Below are 18528 nucleotides of genomic sequence, written 5' to 3'. Positions count from 1 at the left end.
AAACTTGTCAAACTAGGCTCGAGGAGACTGCTTAAGGCCATAGATAAGACTTCTTGAGGATGTGAGCTATTGGTTAAAGAAAAACCTGGTGGTGGATCCATAAACCTCCTCGGCAAGGTCACCATGTAGAAAGGCATTCTTCATGTCCAACTAGAATAACAACCAAGACAAATTTGCAACCAAAGAGGTGATCACGTGAAGTTGAGCTTGGCTACGGATGAGAAAGTCTCAAAGTAGTCCACACTATATGTTTGAGTGTTGCCCTTGGCTACTAATCAAGCCTTGTATCTTTCAATCGATCCATTTGGGAGGTACTTAATAGAATAAACCCATCGACACCTGATGTGGGATGTGAAATTAAACATGATGTGTGAGATTTCATGCTTAAAATCACCTTAGTTTAGAAACAATTACACAAATTCCATATCCCACATAAAAAGTCCAAACATTCAAGTAAAGGGGAATCTATACGGGTCCAGGCCTACACAGGCTAAGACTAGACCAATAAAAACTATAAACCAAACGATGCTCAAAGGGAAATAGAAATCAACCACACATGCATAGCAAACAGTCCCTAATCCAAGGGATTTCCCAATCTCAATTCAAGGAACCCTAGGGAGGAAATTAAAAAAAAAAAACAAATAAATTAGGGCTAATGCAAACTAAGGCTAGGGTTTAGGAAATAGGAATGAAAAGAGGAAAACCTGACTCGGAGAAAGCTCCTACGTGCAAATGGTGGCCCAGGGCTAACGCACGTGCGCGGGTGGGCTGGCCGCACGTGTGATGGAAGCCCGCCTCCCCAAAGTGACACCTAGGCCTTGGTCGGCCAGGGGAGACCTCCAATCCCTCCAAGTTTAACGACGATCCGACGTAAGGTCGAGGTGTAGTGCTCTGCCGAAGTTTCAGCCCTCATACAGGTCCAGATTTTGAAAACTGGCTATAGGGGGATGAATAGCTGCAAAAGCTGGGAAATTCAAAGCAATAATGATGATAGAAGATGAGAAATATGGATGGAAGAGGGTAGGGGTGGATGGGGATAGATGTGGCTTCGCACCACGGTAGTTAGCCCTTCGAAAAGGGAGGGCTTCGCACCTACTTTTGAATTCTTCCACAACTCACTAAGAGAGTAGAAAAATAAAGCAGGAATTTTTATTAAGCTTCAATGAATGAAAAGAACTACAAGGGGTGCATATTTATAGGGAAAACCCTATACCCAAAAACTCGCACCATGTGCGCAACCTATTACTTGGTGATGAAGTAAACTAAAATAAAAACCAAACAAAGAAATCTAAAGCATTCACGATGTTCTAAATAATAACAATAAGCAAAACCTAAAATATGAAATCAATCCGACAAGTGGGCCACGATCATGAGATCCCATGATAGGCTTTTCTTGACTATCGGGCCCACCCTTTTGAACCAAAACTTCTTCTATCTAGGAGGCCCTCCCTGGACGTCGTCATCGAGCTAGATCGATGGTGGGGTCCTCCTATGTACGTACGTGCGTAGGGGGGATGGCATGCGTGTGCGAGTAAGCGGCGTGCGCACGATGTCCTCATTAGCACCCCACGATATGCTTGTTCCTTAGGCAAGGAAACCTGTTCCCAGGTATCATTTTTCTCGAGGGCATGCGTTTCTTCTATCATAGCTTGCTTCCAGTCATAACTTGCTACCAGTTAGGGCTATTGAGGGCTTACCTGAGAGTCTTATGAACAGGGGAAGATGAGATCGTGGTAGCGAAGGCCTTGAAGTTAGGAGACAAACACTGAAAAGAGACATAATGATCGATAGAATGACGAGTACATGCACGAGTAGACTTACATAAAGCAATTGGAAGATCATCAAAAGATGGAAGAATTGTACTAGGATCTTCATGAGAAGTAGATGGTTTGATGGGAGTATTGAGTGGTAGGGGATTTCTTCCGCCATTGATACACACGAAATGGTTTTAGAGGTTCACTAGGATGGGAATCTTCATCAAGAGAGGGAATCGGAAGAGGAATGGGGTGATTCAACAAAGTCTCCCCCTGACTTGCAAGAGATCATGTAGCAAATTCCCTTTAGATGAGAAGTAAGGAACATCCTCAAAGAAAGTGACATCCGCTGACATATATTTCTTGCAAGTTAGGGGATTATATCATTTATAGCCTTACTGAGATCGAGAATATCCCAGAAATATACATTTTTCCGATTGAGGACTTAACTTGTCCTTACTACCATCAAGTTTGTGAATAAAACAAGTGCATCCAAAAACTCTGAGGGATAATGGAAATGCGTTGTCATGAGGATGGAGAATTTCAAATGAAGATTTATTTTGTAGAATTTGAGATGGAAGTCTATTAATAAGAAAAGAAACGATAAGTAAAATACCATTCCAGAAACATTTCGGAACATTCATTCCAAGGAGGAGAGCACGAGTAACTTCGAGAAGATGACGATTCTTCCTTTCGGTCGAAGAAATGATGGCAGATATTGCATTGACTTTTGGGATGTAGGGGGTTCTTTTCCATTGACCTATGTGGGTCTCGTGCTTTGTGGTGGCAAACTACCCAAAGTCCTGTGGGATATGATTGTCGAAAGATTGGAGAGGAGCCTATCTATTTGGAAAAGTAAGTAAATGTCATTTGTTGGCAAGATTACTAGTAAAATCATGCCTCTTCAACAGGATTTCATGTCCTTGTACCAATGCTTGGCTACTTTATGGACATATTGGAAATACTTCAGGGAGATTTCTTGTGCAAAGTTAAGGAGGAAAATACTAGTACCATGTGGTGTAATTCAAGGAAGTGTCTAAACCAAAGAAAATGGGAGGTTTGAGTATAAGAAAGCTAAAGGCTATGAACGTGGCATTGCTTGGGAAATTGTTTTAGAGGTTTCCACAAATTGAGGACAACTTCTAGATGAAGGTTACAAGTACCAAATTTGGTTTTTACGACCTCGATTAGGTCCCTCGCTGCTACATACTATCAGGAACTGGAAGACCATTTAATAGGTGGAAAATTTGTTCAAGGAAAGAGTTAGATATGGAGTTGAGAATGAGTCTCAAATTCCTTTTGGGAGGATGTCTAGTGTGCTAGCCATACTCAAATCTTTTTGGCAATCTTTATCGATCGTGGTAAAGGTAATTATGGTAGAGCTTGCCTCCAACTAAAACTATTCCTAAACCAACCAAATCTAAATTGGAAATCAATTAAAGCAATCTTTTACCTATAATCTCTAGAGAGTGTTAGTGTATAGTTTGTGTGGTTAGTGGCTCTTTTAATGTAAGCGTATTTGCACACTTTCCTCGTGCAGTGTACTATATGCTCTATTCTAACAAAACATTGTGTTAGGGCATGTTGGCTAACACAACATTTCCCCAAACTCTCTTCTTTCCTCTTCTTCTCTCTCATTCTTCTCCTCTTTTCTCCACACCATAATCATCAAATCATCTTTTACTTGGTACCAAGGCATTCTGCATCTAACATGTTGAGAGGCGACACGTCAACTTGCTGACGTCAGCAGCCATATGGCTGACGTTAGCGTTGTTCGGACGCATGGACCCCATTTGAGCTAAAAGTTTAGGGGTTTAATAGATATTGATTTTAGAATATTTGTCATGATTTTTTGAGACCTTTCACGGTGTTTTGGCCGAAATAGAGAAATTCGAAAACGGGGCCCCTAATAAGATTTTCTTCGATCTATCTCAAACCAGTAAGTTTTTCTTTGGGTTTTTTACTCAAAATGGATCGAAATCTTCTTCCCAAGCTAATCATGGAGGATTTTTTTAGCTATGATTCATGTTTGAGTGGGTTTTAAACCCAAATGGACGTGCGGCCAGGCCATTTTTCACTCATTTGAGTCAGATCTAACTAGATTTGTTGTTATTTTGGAGGCTTACTAATTGTTTGGGGTTTATCTCTCATTCCCTTGAAGGATTATTGAGAAAGAGTTGTATAAATCAGTCTTTCTTACTTGGAGTCTCCTATGGACGACAAAAGGCCCGTATCTCTTGGCATGGGCTCTCTTGAATCCAGCCCCTTGCAAATTATCTCCATTAAGTTGAATGGTGGTGACAACTATCTTCAATAAGCGCAATATGTGAAAGTGTTCTTGGGAGCTCGTGAGAAGCTGTCGTATATTTTGGATGATCCTCCAAGCTCTACAAATGCTACCTTCTAGTCTTGAACAAAGGAGAACTTTCAAGTTATTGCATGGTTGTTGAATGGTATGGATTCTTCGGTTAGTCACGCAGTGATGTTTTTATCTTTGGCTAATGGCAATTGGGATACCCTTCATGATATATTCTCGAAGTCTCATAATTTTTCCCGGGTATTCCAGCTTATTCAAGAAATTGGTTGATTCCAACAAACTGAAGATCATTAAAAGATTACTATTTGACACTTAGGGGCATGTGGGATGGGTTGGACCTGTATCAACCTCTTCCTTCCAAATGTAAAGACGGTCATGAACATGTCCATAAGTAGCAAGATGATACTTGTATCATGCTATTCCTGGCTGGGTTGAACTCCGATTATCTTAATGTTCGGGATTAGGTTGTTGTGAAGGATCCTCTTCCCCTGTTGACAATAGTCTATGCCATGTGCCAGTGCGCTACTGTCTCTGTTCTTCCTTCCCATTCATTTATGCCACTAGAGCGTTCTACGCATCTTGCCAGTGATCAGTCTTCTCTTCTTCCTGGCCTCCGGGCACCATCCTTGAATTTAGGGCACACTTTTGCTTATGGTGATCGTGGTAGAGGCCGTGAGGGAGATCACAGTCGTAATCTTCGTAGTTGTGGTGGACGTGGATGAGGACATCATGGTTCCCGCATTTGTTCGCATTACGGTGGAACCAATCGCATTGTTGATTATTGTTGGCCGCTCCATGGTCGTCCTACATGTGCCACTACTTCTGTTACTTTCACAGTTTCTCCCGAGGGACAGTCTTCCACCCCAATAGTTGAGCAGTCTTCTTCCGGGGAGTCTCTCATCATTTCTCGGGCTACATATGATGCCCCAATGCGGCTTCATGTTTGTGATGTTCCTAGCCTTCTCACGCAGCTTCAGCCTAGTTAGGTACTGCTCTTCTTGCATCATCCTCTCCTACCTCATGGGTCATAGACTTTGGAGCATCCTCTCATATGACTGGAAAGTCGCAATTCTTTTCCTCTTATTCTCCTTCTCCCCACTCTCAGTATGTCACAGTCGTAGATGAAACCCAAACTCTCATCTCTAGGATTGGTTCCATCTCTCTTTCTCCTTCCTTGCCTCTGTCCTCAGTCTTGCATGTGTCTCGTTTTCCATTAAACTTATTATCTGTTAGCTCTCTTACTAAATCATTGAATTGTTCCATTACCTTCTTCCATTCTCATTGTTTGTTACAGGACCTACAGACAGAGAGTGATTAGTGGGGGCATGAACGAGGAGGCGTTTATCTTTTCAGTGATACACCCGTTGCCGCTTCTAGTACCCTTTCTTTGGATCGAGAGTTCATGACACGGTGGCATTACCACTTAGGCCACCCATCATTAGCTAGATTGAGACTTTTGTTTCCCTCCTTATCTGTCACTAAACCTTTATGCTGTGATATTTGTGAATTGTGTAAACATTATCGTGCTACGTTTCCTCCGAGCTCTTCTAGGAGGAAACCTCAACCTTTTGCATTGGTTCACTCAGATGTCTAAGACCAGCCCCAGTTACCTCTATTTTTGGATTTAGATATTTTGTCACCTTTATTGATGATTATTCACGCATGACTTGTGTTTATCTTTTGAAATCTAAAAGCGAAGTGTTTGATTTGTTTAAAGTGTTTTATCATGAAGTGTGCACTCAGTTTCAATGTTCAATTAAAACCCTCCATTCTGATAATGGGGGGAATACATGTTCACTGCTTTTGTGTCATTCTTGTAGGAGCATGATATTTTGTCTCAAACGTCGTGTGTTCGCACATCTCAACAAAATGGTATTGCAAAACGAATGAATCATCATCTTCTTGAAGTTGCTCGCACCCTTCTCCTTGGAATGCACCTACCTAAACATTTTTTTTTTTTTTTGAGTGATGCCCTTTTAACTGCCACTTTTCTTATTAATCGTATATCCTCATGTATCCTGCCTTACAAATCTTCATTTACTATATTGTATCCTCATGATAATCCCTTTCCTCTACCACCTAAAGTTTTTGGTTGCACATGCTTTGTTCAAAATTTGGATGGAAGTAATGATGAACATAGCCCCAAGGTAATTAAATGTCTTCTTAGGGTACACTCGGAGTCGGAATAGGTATAAATGTTATGACCCGCAAGAAATGTATCTGTCAATTAAATGTGTCTTCGAAGGGAGCATGACTCTTATCCTCTTCCTCTTTCCTCTAGTGATCACGGGGAAACTCTCCCCTCCGTTCAGCATCTTATTGGTGATTTGGGTGACCCTAAGCTTCTGTGGGTGTATCATCGTCAAGATCAATATTCATATGCTAAGCCATCCACCCTTCCACTCACTTTGGATGTTTGCTTAGGCGACTCTCCTACTTTAAGTCTAGATCTCCCCATTGCCTTGCGCAAAGGGTCTCGATCTTGTACTCAACACCTATTTATTAATTTCGTTTCATATGATCATCTTTCACCATCCTTTCAGTCGTTTGCAGCATCCCTTTCGTCACAGATTATTCCTCGATCTCTTTCACATGCTCTTCAAAGTCTTGACTGGATGAAGGGATGATAGAAGGAATGCCTACTCTTGAGAAGAATCATACTTGGGAGCTTGTGCCTCTTGCTTCAGGCGATAAACCTATTGGATGTTAATCGGTTTACGCGATCAAGTTCCTTCCAGGTGGCTCCATTGATCGTTATGAAGCCCGTCTTGTTACTAGGGGATACATGCAGACTCATGGTGTGGATTACTTCGAGACATTCTCTCTGGTGGCTAAGCTTAATTCTATTCGTGTTGTGATCTCCTTGGCCATCAATTTATCCTGGCCCTTGTTTCAACTTAATGTTAAAAATGCATTTCTCCACGGGGACCTTGCGGAGGAAGTTTACATGCATCAACCTCTTGGCTTTGTTGCTTCCCACAACCCTACGCTTGTATATTGGTTGAAGAATACTCTTTATGGATTCAGACAGTCTTCGCGTGCATGGTTCGAAAAATTTAGGTAGGCTCTCATGGAGTTCGGCTTTGTTTGTAGTCATGTTGATCATTCCCTCTTTATATGTCGTCGATCGATGAGCATCATGGTTCTCATTGTGTATGTGGATCATATTGTTCTATTCGGCAGTGATTCGGTTGGAATGTAGGAGGTCAAAGAATTTCTGAAGACTAAGTTTGATATCAAGGATCTTAGTCCTCTTCGTTACTTCCTAGAAATTGAAGTTGGTCGCGCATCCCGGGTGGTCTTATTACAACGAAAATATGCACTTGATCTTCTCATGGAGACTGACCTGTTAGGATGCATTCCTGCTACCCCCCCCCCCCCCCCCCCCATGGATACTTCTTTGATCCTATAGCCAAATGATGATGCTCTTCTTTCTGATCCTGGAATGTATCGACCACTTGTAGGTTGGTTCATTTACTTGACTATTACTCGCCCAGATCTCTCCTTTGCGATGGGTGTTGTTAGCCAATTCATGTAAGCTCCATGTTCTTCACATCTCACGGCTGTATATGCATACTTCAATATCTAAAATCAACCCCGAGTCTTGGCATCCACTTTCAGTCGCATGGTCATCTTCATCTTTCTGGTTATTCTGATGTTGATTGTACAGGTAGTACTTATAATTGTCACTCTACATCCGGCTTCTCTACCTTCTTAGGTGGCAATCTTGTCACATGAAAGAGCAAGAAGTAACCAGTTGTTGCTCAGTCCTCGGCTAAAGCAGAATATCGTGCTATGGCTCATGCAACGTGTGAGCTCGGGTAGCTTTGCACCCTTCTTAAAGAACTTGTCTATCCTCCTTCGCCTCCTATTCCTCTTCATTGCGACAACCAAGTGGCCATCCATATTGCTTGTAACCCAGTTTTCCATGCGCACACCAAGCATATTGAGGTCGATTGTCACTTTATTCGGGAGAACATTGACTTTAAGGAAACCGTCGCCCGTTTTGTTTGATCCGAGGATCAGCTTGGTAATGTTCTTACAAAGTCTTTGAGTTGAGATGCTCTTAATCGTGTTCGTGACAAGTTGGGAATGATCAACATCTATGCTCAAACTTGAGGGGGAGCCTAAAGAGTGTTATTATATAGTATGTGTGGTTAGTGGCTTTTTTAATGTAAGTGTGTGTGCACACTTTCCTTTTTCCTACAATGTGCTATATGCTCTATTCTAATAAAACATTGCATGTTAGGGCATGTTGGCTAACACACAACATTTCCCCAAACTCTCGTCTTTCCTCTTCTTCTCTCTCACTCTTCTCCTCTTTTCTCCACACCATAATCATTAAATCATCTTTTTCTTAATCTAACTAATTTTGGACTTGAAATACTTTATACTTACTAATCAGCTAACCTATATACTAACTACAAGAGAAGAATTTCCTTCTTTCTTAGGTTTGATTATGTTAGCCCTTGTTCCAAGTTAGGCCTCATTAGGATGCTCTAGCTTGAGGGGAGTGTTGAAAGGTTGATAGTTGAATAAGTCCCATTGGGCAATAAGGCCCATAGGCACAATTCATGTTTTTACTACTATAAATAAGAGTAGAGGGCTGGGGTTTCAATAGACCCTAATAATCTCACGTTCTTACTCTCTCTCTCTCTCTTATTGTTTCTCTTTTCCATCTTTCTTCTCCTTCTTTCTTCTTCTTCTCGTTGTAGCTTCTCATAGGTCCTTAAGGTTGGCAGAATTGATGCAGGACATGGAAAATTAAATATGATGTGCAAAAATTCAGGCTTAAGATCACATTAGTTCAGAAACAACTACACAAATTCCATATCCCACATGAAAGTCCAAATATTCAATTAAGGGGAATCTATGTGGGTCCAGGCCTACACACGTTAGGGCTGAATCAATAAAAATTATGAACCAAACAATACTCAAAGGGAAATAGAAATCATCCACACATGCATGACAATCAGTCCCTAATCCAAGGGATTCAGAAATTCCAATTCGGGGAACCCTAGGGTAAGAAAATGGGTATAAAATTGGAGATTTGAATAATTTAGGGTTAGGTTTAGGGATTTTGGGTGAAAGCGGAGTGAAAGAGAGGAGAGAGACGAATTAGAGAAGTACCGCACACATGGAAAACAACAATGGCCCAGATGCACGTGCGTGTGATCCCGGCCGCACGTGTGTTGGGCCCACTATTCAGAAAAAGGCCACCTTGGCCCTGGTCGGCCAGGGATGGACTCCAAAACTCCCAAATCTCAGCTCGATCCGATGTACGGTTTGTGCATGGTGCTCCGCCGAAGTTTCAGCCCTCCCGTGGGGCCAGATTTTGAAATTCTGTTGTGAGGAGGAGAATTGTTGCAATAAATGATTGATTCGAAGTGTAGATGATGGGGTGAGATGAGAAGAAGGGATGGTAGAAGATGGGTAATAGAGATGGCGATGGATGGGGGCGAATCGAGATAGATGTGGCTTTGCACCACAGTAGTTAACCCTTCGATGAAGAGAAGGCTTCGCACCCAATTAGGCTCCACAACTCAGAGAGTAGGAAAACGCAGAATTTTTATTAATCTTTAATGAATCAAAAGAACTACAAGGGGTGCGTATTTATAGGAAAACCTTATACCCCAAAACTCACGCTATGTGCGCAACCTATTACTTGGTGATGAAGCAAACTAAAATAAAAACTAAACAAAGAAATCTAAAGCGTTCATGATGTTCTAAATAATAACAATAAGCAAAACCTAAAATATGATATCAATCCGACTAGTGAGTCACGATCATGAGATCCCATGATGGGCTTTACTTGACTATCGGGTCCACTCTTTTAAACCAAACTTCGTCTTCTAACTAGGAGGCCCTCCCTGGATGTCGTCATCGAGCCAGATCGACGGTAGGGCCCCCCCTTCTTCGTACGTACGTGCGTAGGGGGGGTGGTGTGCATGCGCGTGGGCACGTGATGTCCCCATCAAGAATGTAGCCATTTAACATAGTATCAGAGCCTAAGTGCTCCAAGGGTTTCTTCTTCTTCCAAGTTTTCTTCTTTTCCATTTATTTTTTTCTTATTCTTCTTCAATTCATTTTTTAAAAAAGATTTTTATGGACTTGCTGATTTTTGTGTTGCTTTGACTAGGGTTTGCTAGATTTTTCCTGTTGAAGCAGATTTTTGCGTTGCTTTGGCTAGGGTTGCCTTTTTTCTTTTTCCATTGAATCAGATTTTTGTGTTTCATTGGCTAGGGTGTGCTGGATTTTTCCTATAAAAGCAGATTTTTATTTTGCCTTGGCTAGGGTTTGCTGAATTTTTTCTGTTGAAGTAGATTTCTGTGTTGCCTTGGTTAGGGTTTGCTGATTTCTTTTTCTATTAGAGCAGATTTTTGGATTTATTTATTTATTTATTATTATTATTATTTTTTTTTGTATTTCCTTGGCTAATCTTCGGTGGTTTCCTTCATTTCTTCCTTTTTCTTTTTATTCTTCTTCCTTCTTTCCTTCTTTTTTCTCTTCTTCTTTGTCCTCTTTCACTCTATGAGTTTTGTTCTTCTAATCTTTCTTCACTAGTGGTGTTTCCCTTCCTTTCCTTCCTAATCTTAAATTTTTTTTTCTTTCCTCTTTCCCTCTTTCCTTCCCCACACAATAATAACTTCATATTAACCCTTTACCCTTCATTCTTCTTTTTCATTCTTTTTCTGTTTTGAGAGTCGTGAGGCCTTTTCCTCACTAACTTGTTGTTATTTGTGAGAGGTGGTGGCTGTGGTTGGAATTTTTAGGGTTTTAAATTGTGTTACTGGATTTGAAGCCCCTTTGTTGATTGGGTGAAGTTTTTAGTGATCCAATTCACATATTGTTGGATTTAAAGCCTTTTTGATGTGCAGTTGAAGCCCTTGCTGATTTTGCATTGTCTGGTTGGAGGCATTAGACTGGATTGTCTCTTTCTATGTGACGTGTTCTCGGCTCTTCTCCACCTCATCCTTCGACGACTTAGCAACTTCTTCGTTTTAGGCTCTCCTTAGTACCAAGGTGTGTGATGTGATTAGTATTTATTCAGGGCAGTTGGTCCGGACCTGTTTATGCACTGGACAGTTGGTTCAAGCTTATTTGAACCGTGTGATTGTCTCAACGTTTTTCTCAAGCTTATGATTGTATTGGGCTTGTTTACTATGAGTGGTTGGCTCAGACTCGTTTATATTGGACACTTGGTCCATTTTTATTTGTTCCAGATAGTTGTTCGAACTTATGATTGTGTCGAGCAGTTGAGCCTCGGTTAAGTTGGATAGTTGATCCAGACTCGTTGTTTATATTAGATAGTTGGTCCATTCTTATTTGTTCCAGATAGTCGTTTGGATTTATAATTGTGGTGGGCAGTTGGCACAACCTTAGTTGAGCTGGATAGTTGATTTAGACTCATTTGTGTCGGATGGTTGTTTTGGTGGCTTACATCATTGAAGTTACAAAAGTGCTTGTTCGCCTGAAGGTATTGGTGGTGTCATCGCCTCCACATTTCATCTGCTTGTTCGCCTCTCGTTATGGCCAACGTTACTCATCTCCACAACTATGTTGCTTTTTTATTTTGCTTTTGCGAAATCTTTTATGTGCCTCTTCAAAGTCAATTTCCTCTTTTCAAAACACCTCGATTTATTTATTTATTTATTTTGGGGGGGTGGGTTTAAAGAAGAATTCTTTCTTTCTTAAGTTTGATTATGTTAGAGAAGACATTCTTTTTTAGGTTTGATTATGTTAACTCTTGTTCCAAGCTGGGGCTCATTTGGATGCTCTAGTTTAAGGGAGAGTGTTAAAAGGTTAATAGTTGAATAAGGTCCATTGGACCCAAGTCGATGTAATATGGCCCATGGGCGCGCCATTCACATTTTTACTATTGTAAATAAGAGGGTTGGGGTTTCAATAGACCCCCAAGCATTTCACGTTCTTGCTCTCTTTCCTCGCTCTCTCTCATTGTTTGTTTCTTCCATCTTTATTCTTCTTCTCATTGTAGCTTCTCATAGGCCCTCAAGATTGGCACAATGTAGTTGTTTAATACTAACTAATCGAACCATGGCTAGTTTTTAACTCTAAGATCCCAACATGCAAACTTCTAAATCATGGACTAGCCAATTTAAACGTCAGTGGAAATTAAAAAATGCTAGTTTTTTTGGGTCTTAATCCTATATCCTATTTATAATTTTCCCATAACTTTTTTAGTACTTTCTGAATTGCGTAATCTTGGACCTGTTGGAAAGATAATTTGAATGGCTATCCAACAATACCATTTTTTGTGATTTGGATGTTGTTTGGCCATGGCATTATCCTTTAGTCTTTACTCTTTAATGAATATCGTTAATTTTCAAAAAAGAAAAAAAGTAGCTGACCAAATAAGTGACGAAAATGCTACCGAATCAAAGTTCAGCCTCTAATTCCTATAACGTTCTGGTTTGTTAATTCCTGAAAGGTGGTGCTAATTAAGTAGTGCGGAAAGGTCGGATAATTATAATGGGCATCAGGAGAGAGCCAGTATAAGCACTTGTTGTGCCTGCTGTTGGGACAGTATAAGTTACATTACAGTTGTGTTGTGTGATCCGCTTGTGGTAAGAGGAAAACGTCCAAGTCTAAAGTGGTTTAGCGCATTTGAGGCTCAAAACCACTAGGTTCCTAATTGATTCTACCCACCACCCCTTGTATAGAGCACCACTAATTGGATAAGCCTTCCATCAAGCAAGTACGCGAGAAAGCCGCTCAGGTCTCGTCCTGTTGTTGTTGTGCGTAAGGCTTTTGTAGTAACGAAAATCAAGGGCTACGGGTCCGCCTTCCAACAATCTGTAAGAAAGATGCTAGCCTAAATTCTTCCAAACTGCACATTAAACTAAAATTCACACAAAATATTCTATATTGCATCAAGCTTGTTGTCCCCTCAAATAATTGCTGCTAAGGAACTTTTAGCTTGAAAATCAAGTAATACACGTGGGGCCTACCATAATGAGATCATCAACCAAAGACCCCCGAAACCCATGTCATCATTTGTTTGTCCCTTTTAAACTTGCTTAACAAATACATTTCTACATGTTTGGGGTTCACCAATATTACAAATCTCTCAGGAAGCTTCAACAAGAGCTTTTCTCATGCACAAGCTTTTTGTACATTAAGAGCTATTCAAGCCCTCTAGATATATACGGTAAACAGTGCAATTAGATGGTGGTCCACTTTGAACTATTGTTCAAGTTTGATTTCTACAATTTGCTTGGCTTCGTAACAATGCATTTGTAGTTTTTTAATTTGGACAATATGGTTATCTAGAATTGTACATATAATATACCCCTGAAGCATGATTCGCTTTTCTTTTCTTTTTTTCTTTTTTTTTTGGGGGGGGTGGGGGTGGACTTTATGTGCATGGGATCCATCCCATCCATCGCACCCCCTCATTTTCTCATGAGGCCCAAAATTCAGGCAGATTCAAATCTCAGGTGGGCCAAGGAATAGTTGGGAAGGGGATGGCTACCATTAAAACCTTGCACATTGTATCTAGGGTTCAGTGTGGTGTGTATTTGCCATCCAAATCAATCCATGCGGGGTGCACGACATGACTGTAGAGGTTTTAAACTTTATCTGTGGGTGCTTCTTCTTTCTTATTTATCATTCTAGTATTGGTCAAAGGACGTTAAGAAATAGGGACTGATTGCCACATTGATGCGTTTGTTATAGGCTGTAGCTCATATTTATATGCAAATGTAAAATATGTACTGTTTAAAAAAAATCATTTCTTTGAGATGCATGTTAAGTACACATAATTGCTCTGTTTGGTATTACAACTTGCTATCATGGTACTGAAAAGATATCTGGAATTGAGCAGGTAATGATTAATGGGCTTCTCTTTCAACTGTCTGTACCCCTCAACTTCCTCGGAAGTGTATATCGTGAGACTAGGCAGAGTCTTATTGACATGAAATCAATGTTTCAGTTGCTCGAGGTATATTTGATGGCAGAGATCTCTTCTTCTTCTTCTTCTTCTTCTTCTTTCAGTGTTTTCTTGATCGCATGTAATGTAGTCAACTGGAAAGGAATTGAAACTAAAGTGAATAGATGGAGATATACACTTCTTCAGTGATAAATTCCTTCATGATTACCATACAGTAGATAAGATAGGCCAAAGGATAAATAATAAAGCCATGAAGAAGACTGTTGGATGGATCCAAGGCCCTTCTGATGCTAGACCAGTAATCACTAACAATCTTCCACAATTGCAGAGATAAACTCAATTTTATTTAAAAAGTCAATTGAATATGCATATATTCCAATGCATGGTTGAATAGTGAATAGACATATATATGTTTTGATCCACCCTAGCATGTTTCTATGAAGAAGCTTCTAAAAGACCTATTATCTACTCTCCTAAGGCCCACAACAACTCCACTGTGCACCCAAAAAAAAAAAAAAAGGAGGAAAAGGATCCATACCAATAAAGGAAACTGTTCGGGAAAGTAAAGGCTTGTTAATTCAATGTTCATATTCGACCATATGGACTGTTTACATACGAATTGTACAAAACCAACAAGAAAGACTCTTATGTCTTGTATATTATAAAGCATGTGGTCTCCGCAGTCCAACTGGTCATTATATAGAGCCATCCATTGGTCAGATTCCATATATGCACTGATGGAATATGGAAGGAATTTAACAACTGCACATTTGATGGAATATGCTCATTCGCGTTTGATGTTTCATTTAGAGTCAAATTGTTTATTGTTGGGTGATAGCGGGGGTCATAACCCTAATCTTGTATGGGGAAGTTCTCCCTCTTGATCAGCTTTCTTTGTTTATTTCGTTGGGCTGCATTGGCCTTTGAGCCTTTCTGTTTTTAATAAAATATCTTCATTGCCGATAAAGAATATTTTGAAATTATTTTTTAGAAAATGCATTTTAGTATACATTTAGTGTAATTAATTGATACATATACAGTTAATGTGCTAATATATTGTATACTTTCTGTGTATTTTTTTTATTTATCTATTTATTAATTGAATTATATGAACTCTTTTTTGTATATAAGTGCATCACTTTTGTCAAACAACACATAGTTTAGGACCATATACAATGGAAACTTATCATGCATTCTTGTTTTTTGTAATTTTTTGAGCTCGAAGTGTGTTATCATCTCTTTTAACATCTCCGGAAATTCATTCAAAAAATTCTATCATTTCCCCAATGTTTCCCTGATGTTTCTCTTAGACGATGATATGTTCCCCAATACATGCAATATTTCCATTGCAATACAAATATGTTTCCGTATTCCAAGGATGTGATACATGCATCGATACTAATACTGTGAACACTGGTAGGGATAAGGCTTAGGTGAAGATGATAATGATATCAATTAATTCAATCCTTTACTGTTATTTTTAAAATTGTTCATCTCCTACTCGAACAAACTTGTCTCCTAGTCATAGCTTTCTTTTCCAAGTCTATGCCCAAGATGTCTATTATGTAATTAGATGTATGTTCGTATGTGTTCTGGTACTAGAATAGTTTCGTGTGTCACCATGATGGGTATACTTGATTATGCGATCATCTTCAGCTTTTTTTCCCAGTCAATCATCTTCCCAGTTTAAAAATCAATGTGGAGGAACTAGTAATCAGAGTTTTAAGTATTGACGATATCGGCTCATATATCCCACGATATATCTTGTATCCCACATATGCGATACGAAACACACAAGTAATGGGATGTATCCCACATGTTCGATCCGGTGAGCATTTTCGATTTCAATCCTTTTTTCTATAAATAATGTTAAATCAATGTCAAATTGTTACAAATCCATAATTTTTCATGTTTTGCATGAATTGGATTGGGAGATTCGGTTTCGAGATTTGGAGATGGGTCGAGTTGCGGAGAATTGAAAATAAAATAAAATCAAAACTTCCCAATTTCTCGCAAATTGGTTGCAATCTTTGTGTCCAAACATAAAATCAAACATGTATGTAACGTAAGATCTAGTGATTCTTCTTTTGCTTTTGAATGTATTGCTTGTGTTTCCACATGTCTTCTTACATTTATAAATTATATGAATAGACTTTGAATATACTTGTATCAATTCAGTTACACAATGCATATATTAGGACCCCATACAAAGAAAACCTATTATGCGCACTTTTTTTGTACTCTTTTGATATATAAGTGTGTGTTGATGACTTTTTTAACGATCAGTGAAGTTTCGTTGAAATAATCGACCAATTTCCCTATGTTTTCTCATGTTTCCAACAACATTGAAACATTATGCGATAACCGATACATATTTGTATCCCAAGGATGCGTGATGTAGTGCGATACCGATATTTTGAACACTGCTAGTACTGATCTTTGCTTCTTGTGGCTATTGTTGAATCTACCTATTAATCATATTCCTTTTAAGGAAGTAAGTTTTTTGTTTTGTTCAAGTACTTCTGGATTGCATTGCAGACTATTGTTTCTCCACCTTTTAAATTTGTATTTTCATCCCTTCGATTGTATATTTTGTTTGATTCATTAAGTTTTTTTTTTTTTTGACAACTTTTGTAGGAGAAACCTGAAGTAAGAGATGATCCTGACGCCAAGCCTTTAGTGTTAAGTGGAGGAAGCATTCAATTTGACAATGTACACTTCGGGTAGATATAACTCTTTTATTTGACAGTTCATTTTGTTAGTCCTCTGGAATTTGCTAGTTTTCATTGCATGGCTTTATATTCAATTCTTGAACCATGTAAGGCTGCCTTTTATTATAATGAGTAGACCCACAAAAGATTTTAGCTATTTCTTACATGTGTTTGATAAGTCTTCCCAAAGAAATGGTGGAAGGATAATAACTATGTAAAGATGACATTGCCATTCTACTCCTGGACATGAAATTGCAAGATACCTTAGGTTTTCATATTCAAGAGTAACTTGTAGGATATAGTACCGTTTGGGGAGGTTAGTAATATATCTTGTTGATCATTGCTCGTGGCTGGTTTCTAATGAATACTTACAAAAATTGAATGTATTTCTTCCATCTTGTGGAAATCATGACTTCATAGGGTCTTCTATGGAGGTTTAACTTGCACTCTAGGGACCTTTATTGCAGTGATGCAAAGGTGAGTCTAGGAGGAATTCTTAATTGTATCAAACACAACTCAACATCATTCAGCATGAAACATACATAGAAGCACCGGGCCTTTAATATATGACCTTTACCATCCAAAGTCTAACCACGTGGGTATCAAGTATCCTGTATCAATATGTACATGAGATCTTTTGTTTTCAGCTTGGTGTGCCTGAAATTCATATGCCTTATGTCACGTCCCACATGGCTTGATGTTGGCTGTCCAGTTCAATCCCTAACTTATTTTCTTGTCAGTCTCTCCATAGTTTCTGTTTTTTTAATTTTTTTTCAATCTCTCCAGTGGATATCACAAAAAATTCCAAAGATAGGTTATATTTTCCCTTTGCCCCCCTCTATAAATGGCAAGGTGTACTGTTGCGGTAATGGTAGGTGTAACGGTGCTTACCATTACTGATACGGTTACGGGCCGTATCAGCTGTTATAGCCCCTTAATGGCCGATACGCCCCCTGTAACAGTTAGATTATTTATTTATTTATTTATTTATTTTTTTGTTCTAAAAAAATCCAAAAAAATATCCATTAAATTCAGAAAATTCTAAATATTTCAAATATGAATTTAATTATAATTTTGAACGTGTTTATCGTGGTGTAATAGTCTACTCTTTTGTGGTGTAATAGTCCACTCTTTGGTGAGAAAGATGTATCGGGTGATTTGATGATTTTATAAACCTGAAAGCCTAGAATTGACTGCAAAACTCATAGATTTAATTTTCTAACTATCTAATACCAATGATAGATATATTAGAATGAATTTAATATTAAAATATCTCACATGTATAGGTGTTTGCTATTTTAAAAAAATTTACCGAAAATATTTTGAAAATACAAAAAAAAAAGAAAAAAAGAAAATCAGTTGTATAATTTGTAAAATGCACATTCATATGTTCTAATTTAACTAATGCATCATATTCAACCATAACAACAGAGATTTAAAAAAAAGGGGTATAAATACTTGTTTTTGAAGATTTTCCGAAAAATAGCCCACGGAGCTTCGATTCAACAAAATCCTTGAAATAACTTTTTTTTGTTCTTTAAGCTAGGAGTGGTTGGAATTTGTAGTAGAATAATTTACGAAAGAATTTGGAAGAGAAAAGTGCCAAAAAATGAGAAAAATCACAACTTAAAAAGACGAAATATAGCCATTTATGACCGTTATAGGCTTGGCCCACTTAATGAGTTGATCCACTTGATTTTCAAGAAAGGGGATGCTCATGGTAGATCCTATCATTTTCAAACACTAAATTCCTAAAAGAGTGGTACGTTGGTGTGAAAGATGACACAATATGTCAAGTTATGGTATAGTTTCTTGTAGGTGATCATTTCTCGAATG

The 18528-nt window shown here is 38.8% G+C and overlaps 1 protein-coding gene across 3 annotated transcripts in view; it reads left to right on the top strand.

Annotated features, from left to right (window-relative positions):
• LOC131223776 (ABC transporter B family member 25, mitochondrial-like) overlaps positions 1–18528 on the top strand; it is a 147938-nt gene that overhangs the window by 83387 nt on the left and 46023 nt on the right. For all 3 annotated transcript variants that reach the window (XM_058219273.1, XM_058219274.1, XM_058219275.1), the window contains 2 exons: positions 13916–14032; positions 16619–16704. In XM_058219273.1, coding sequence (XP_058075256.1) covers positions 13916–14032; positions 16619–16704 — 203 coding nt within the window. The remainder of the gene's footprint in view (positions 1–13915; positions 14033–16618; positions 16705–18528) is intronic.

The sequence above is a fragment of the Magnolia sinica genome, chromosome 13, assembly GCF_029962835.1.
Source record: "Magnolia sinica isolate HGM2019 chromosome 13, MsV1, whole genome shotgun sequence".
In the NCBI taxonomy this organism is placed as follows: Eukaryota; Viridiplantae; Streptophyta; class Magnoliopsida; order Magnoliales; family Magnoliaceae; genus Magnolia; species Magnolia sinica.
Note: the sequence above shows the minus strand (reverse complement) of the source record. Positions and strands in the feature narration are given on the sequence as shown.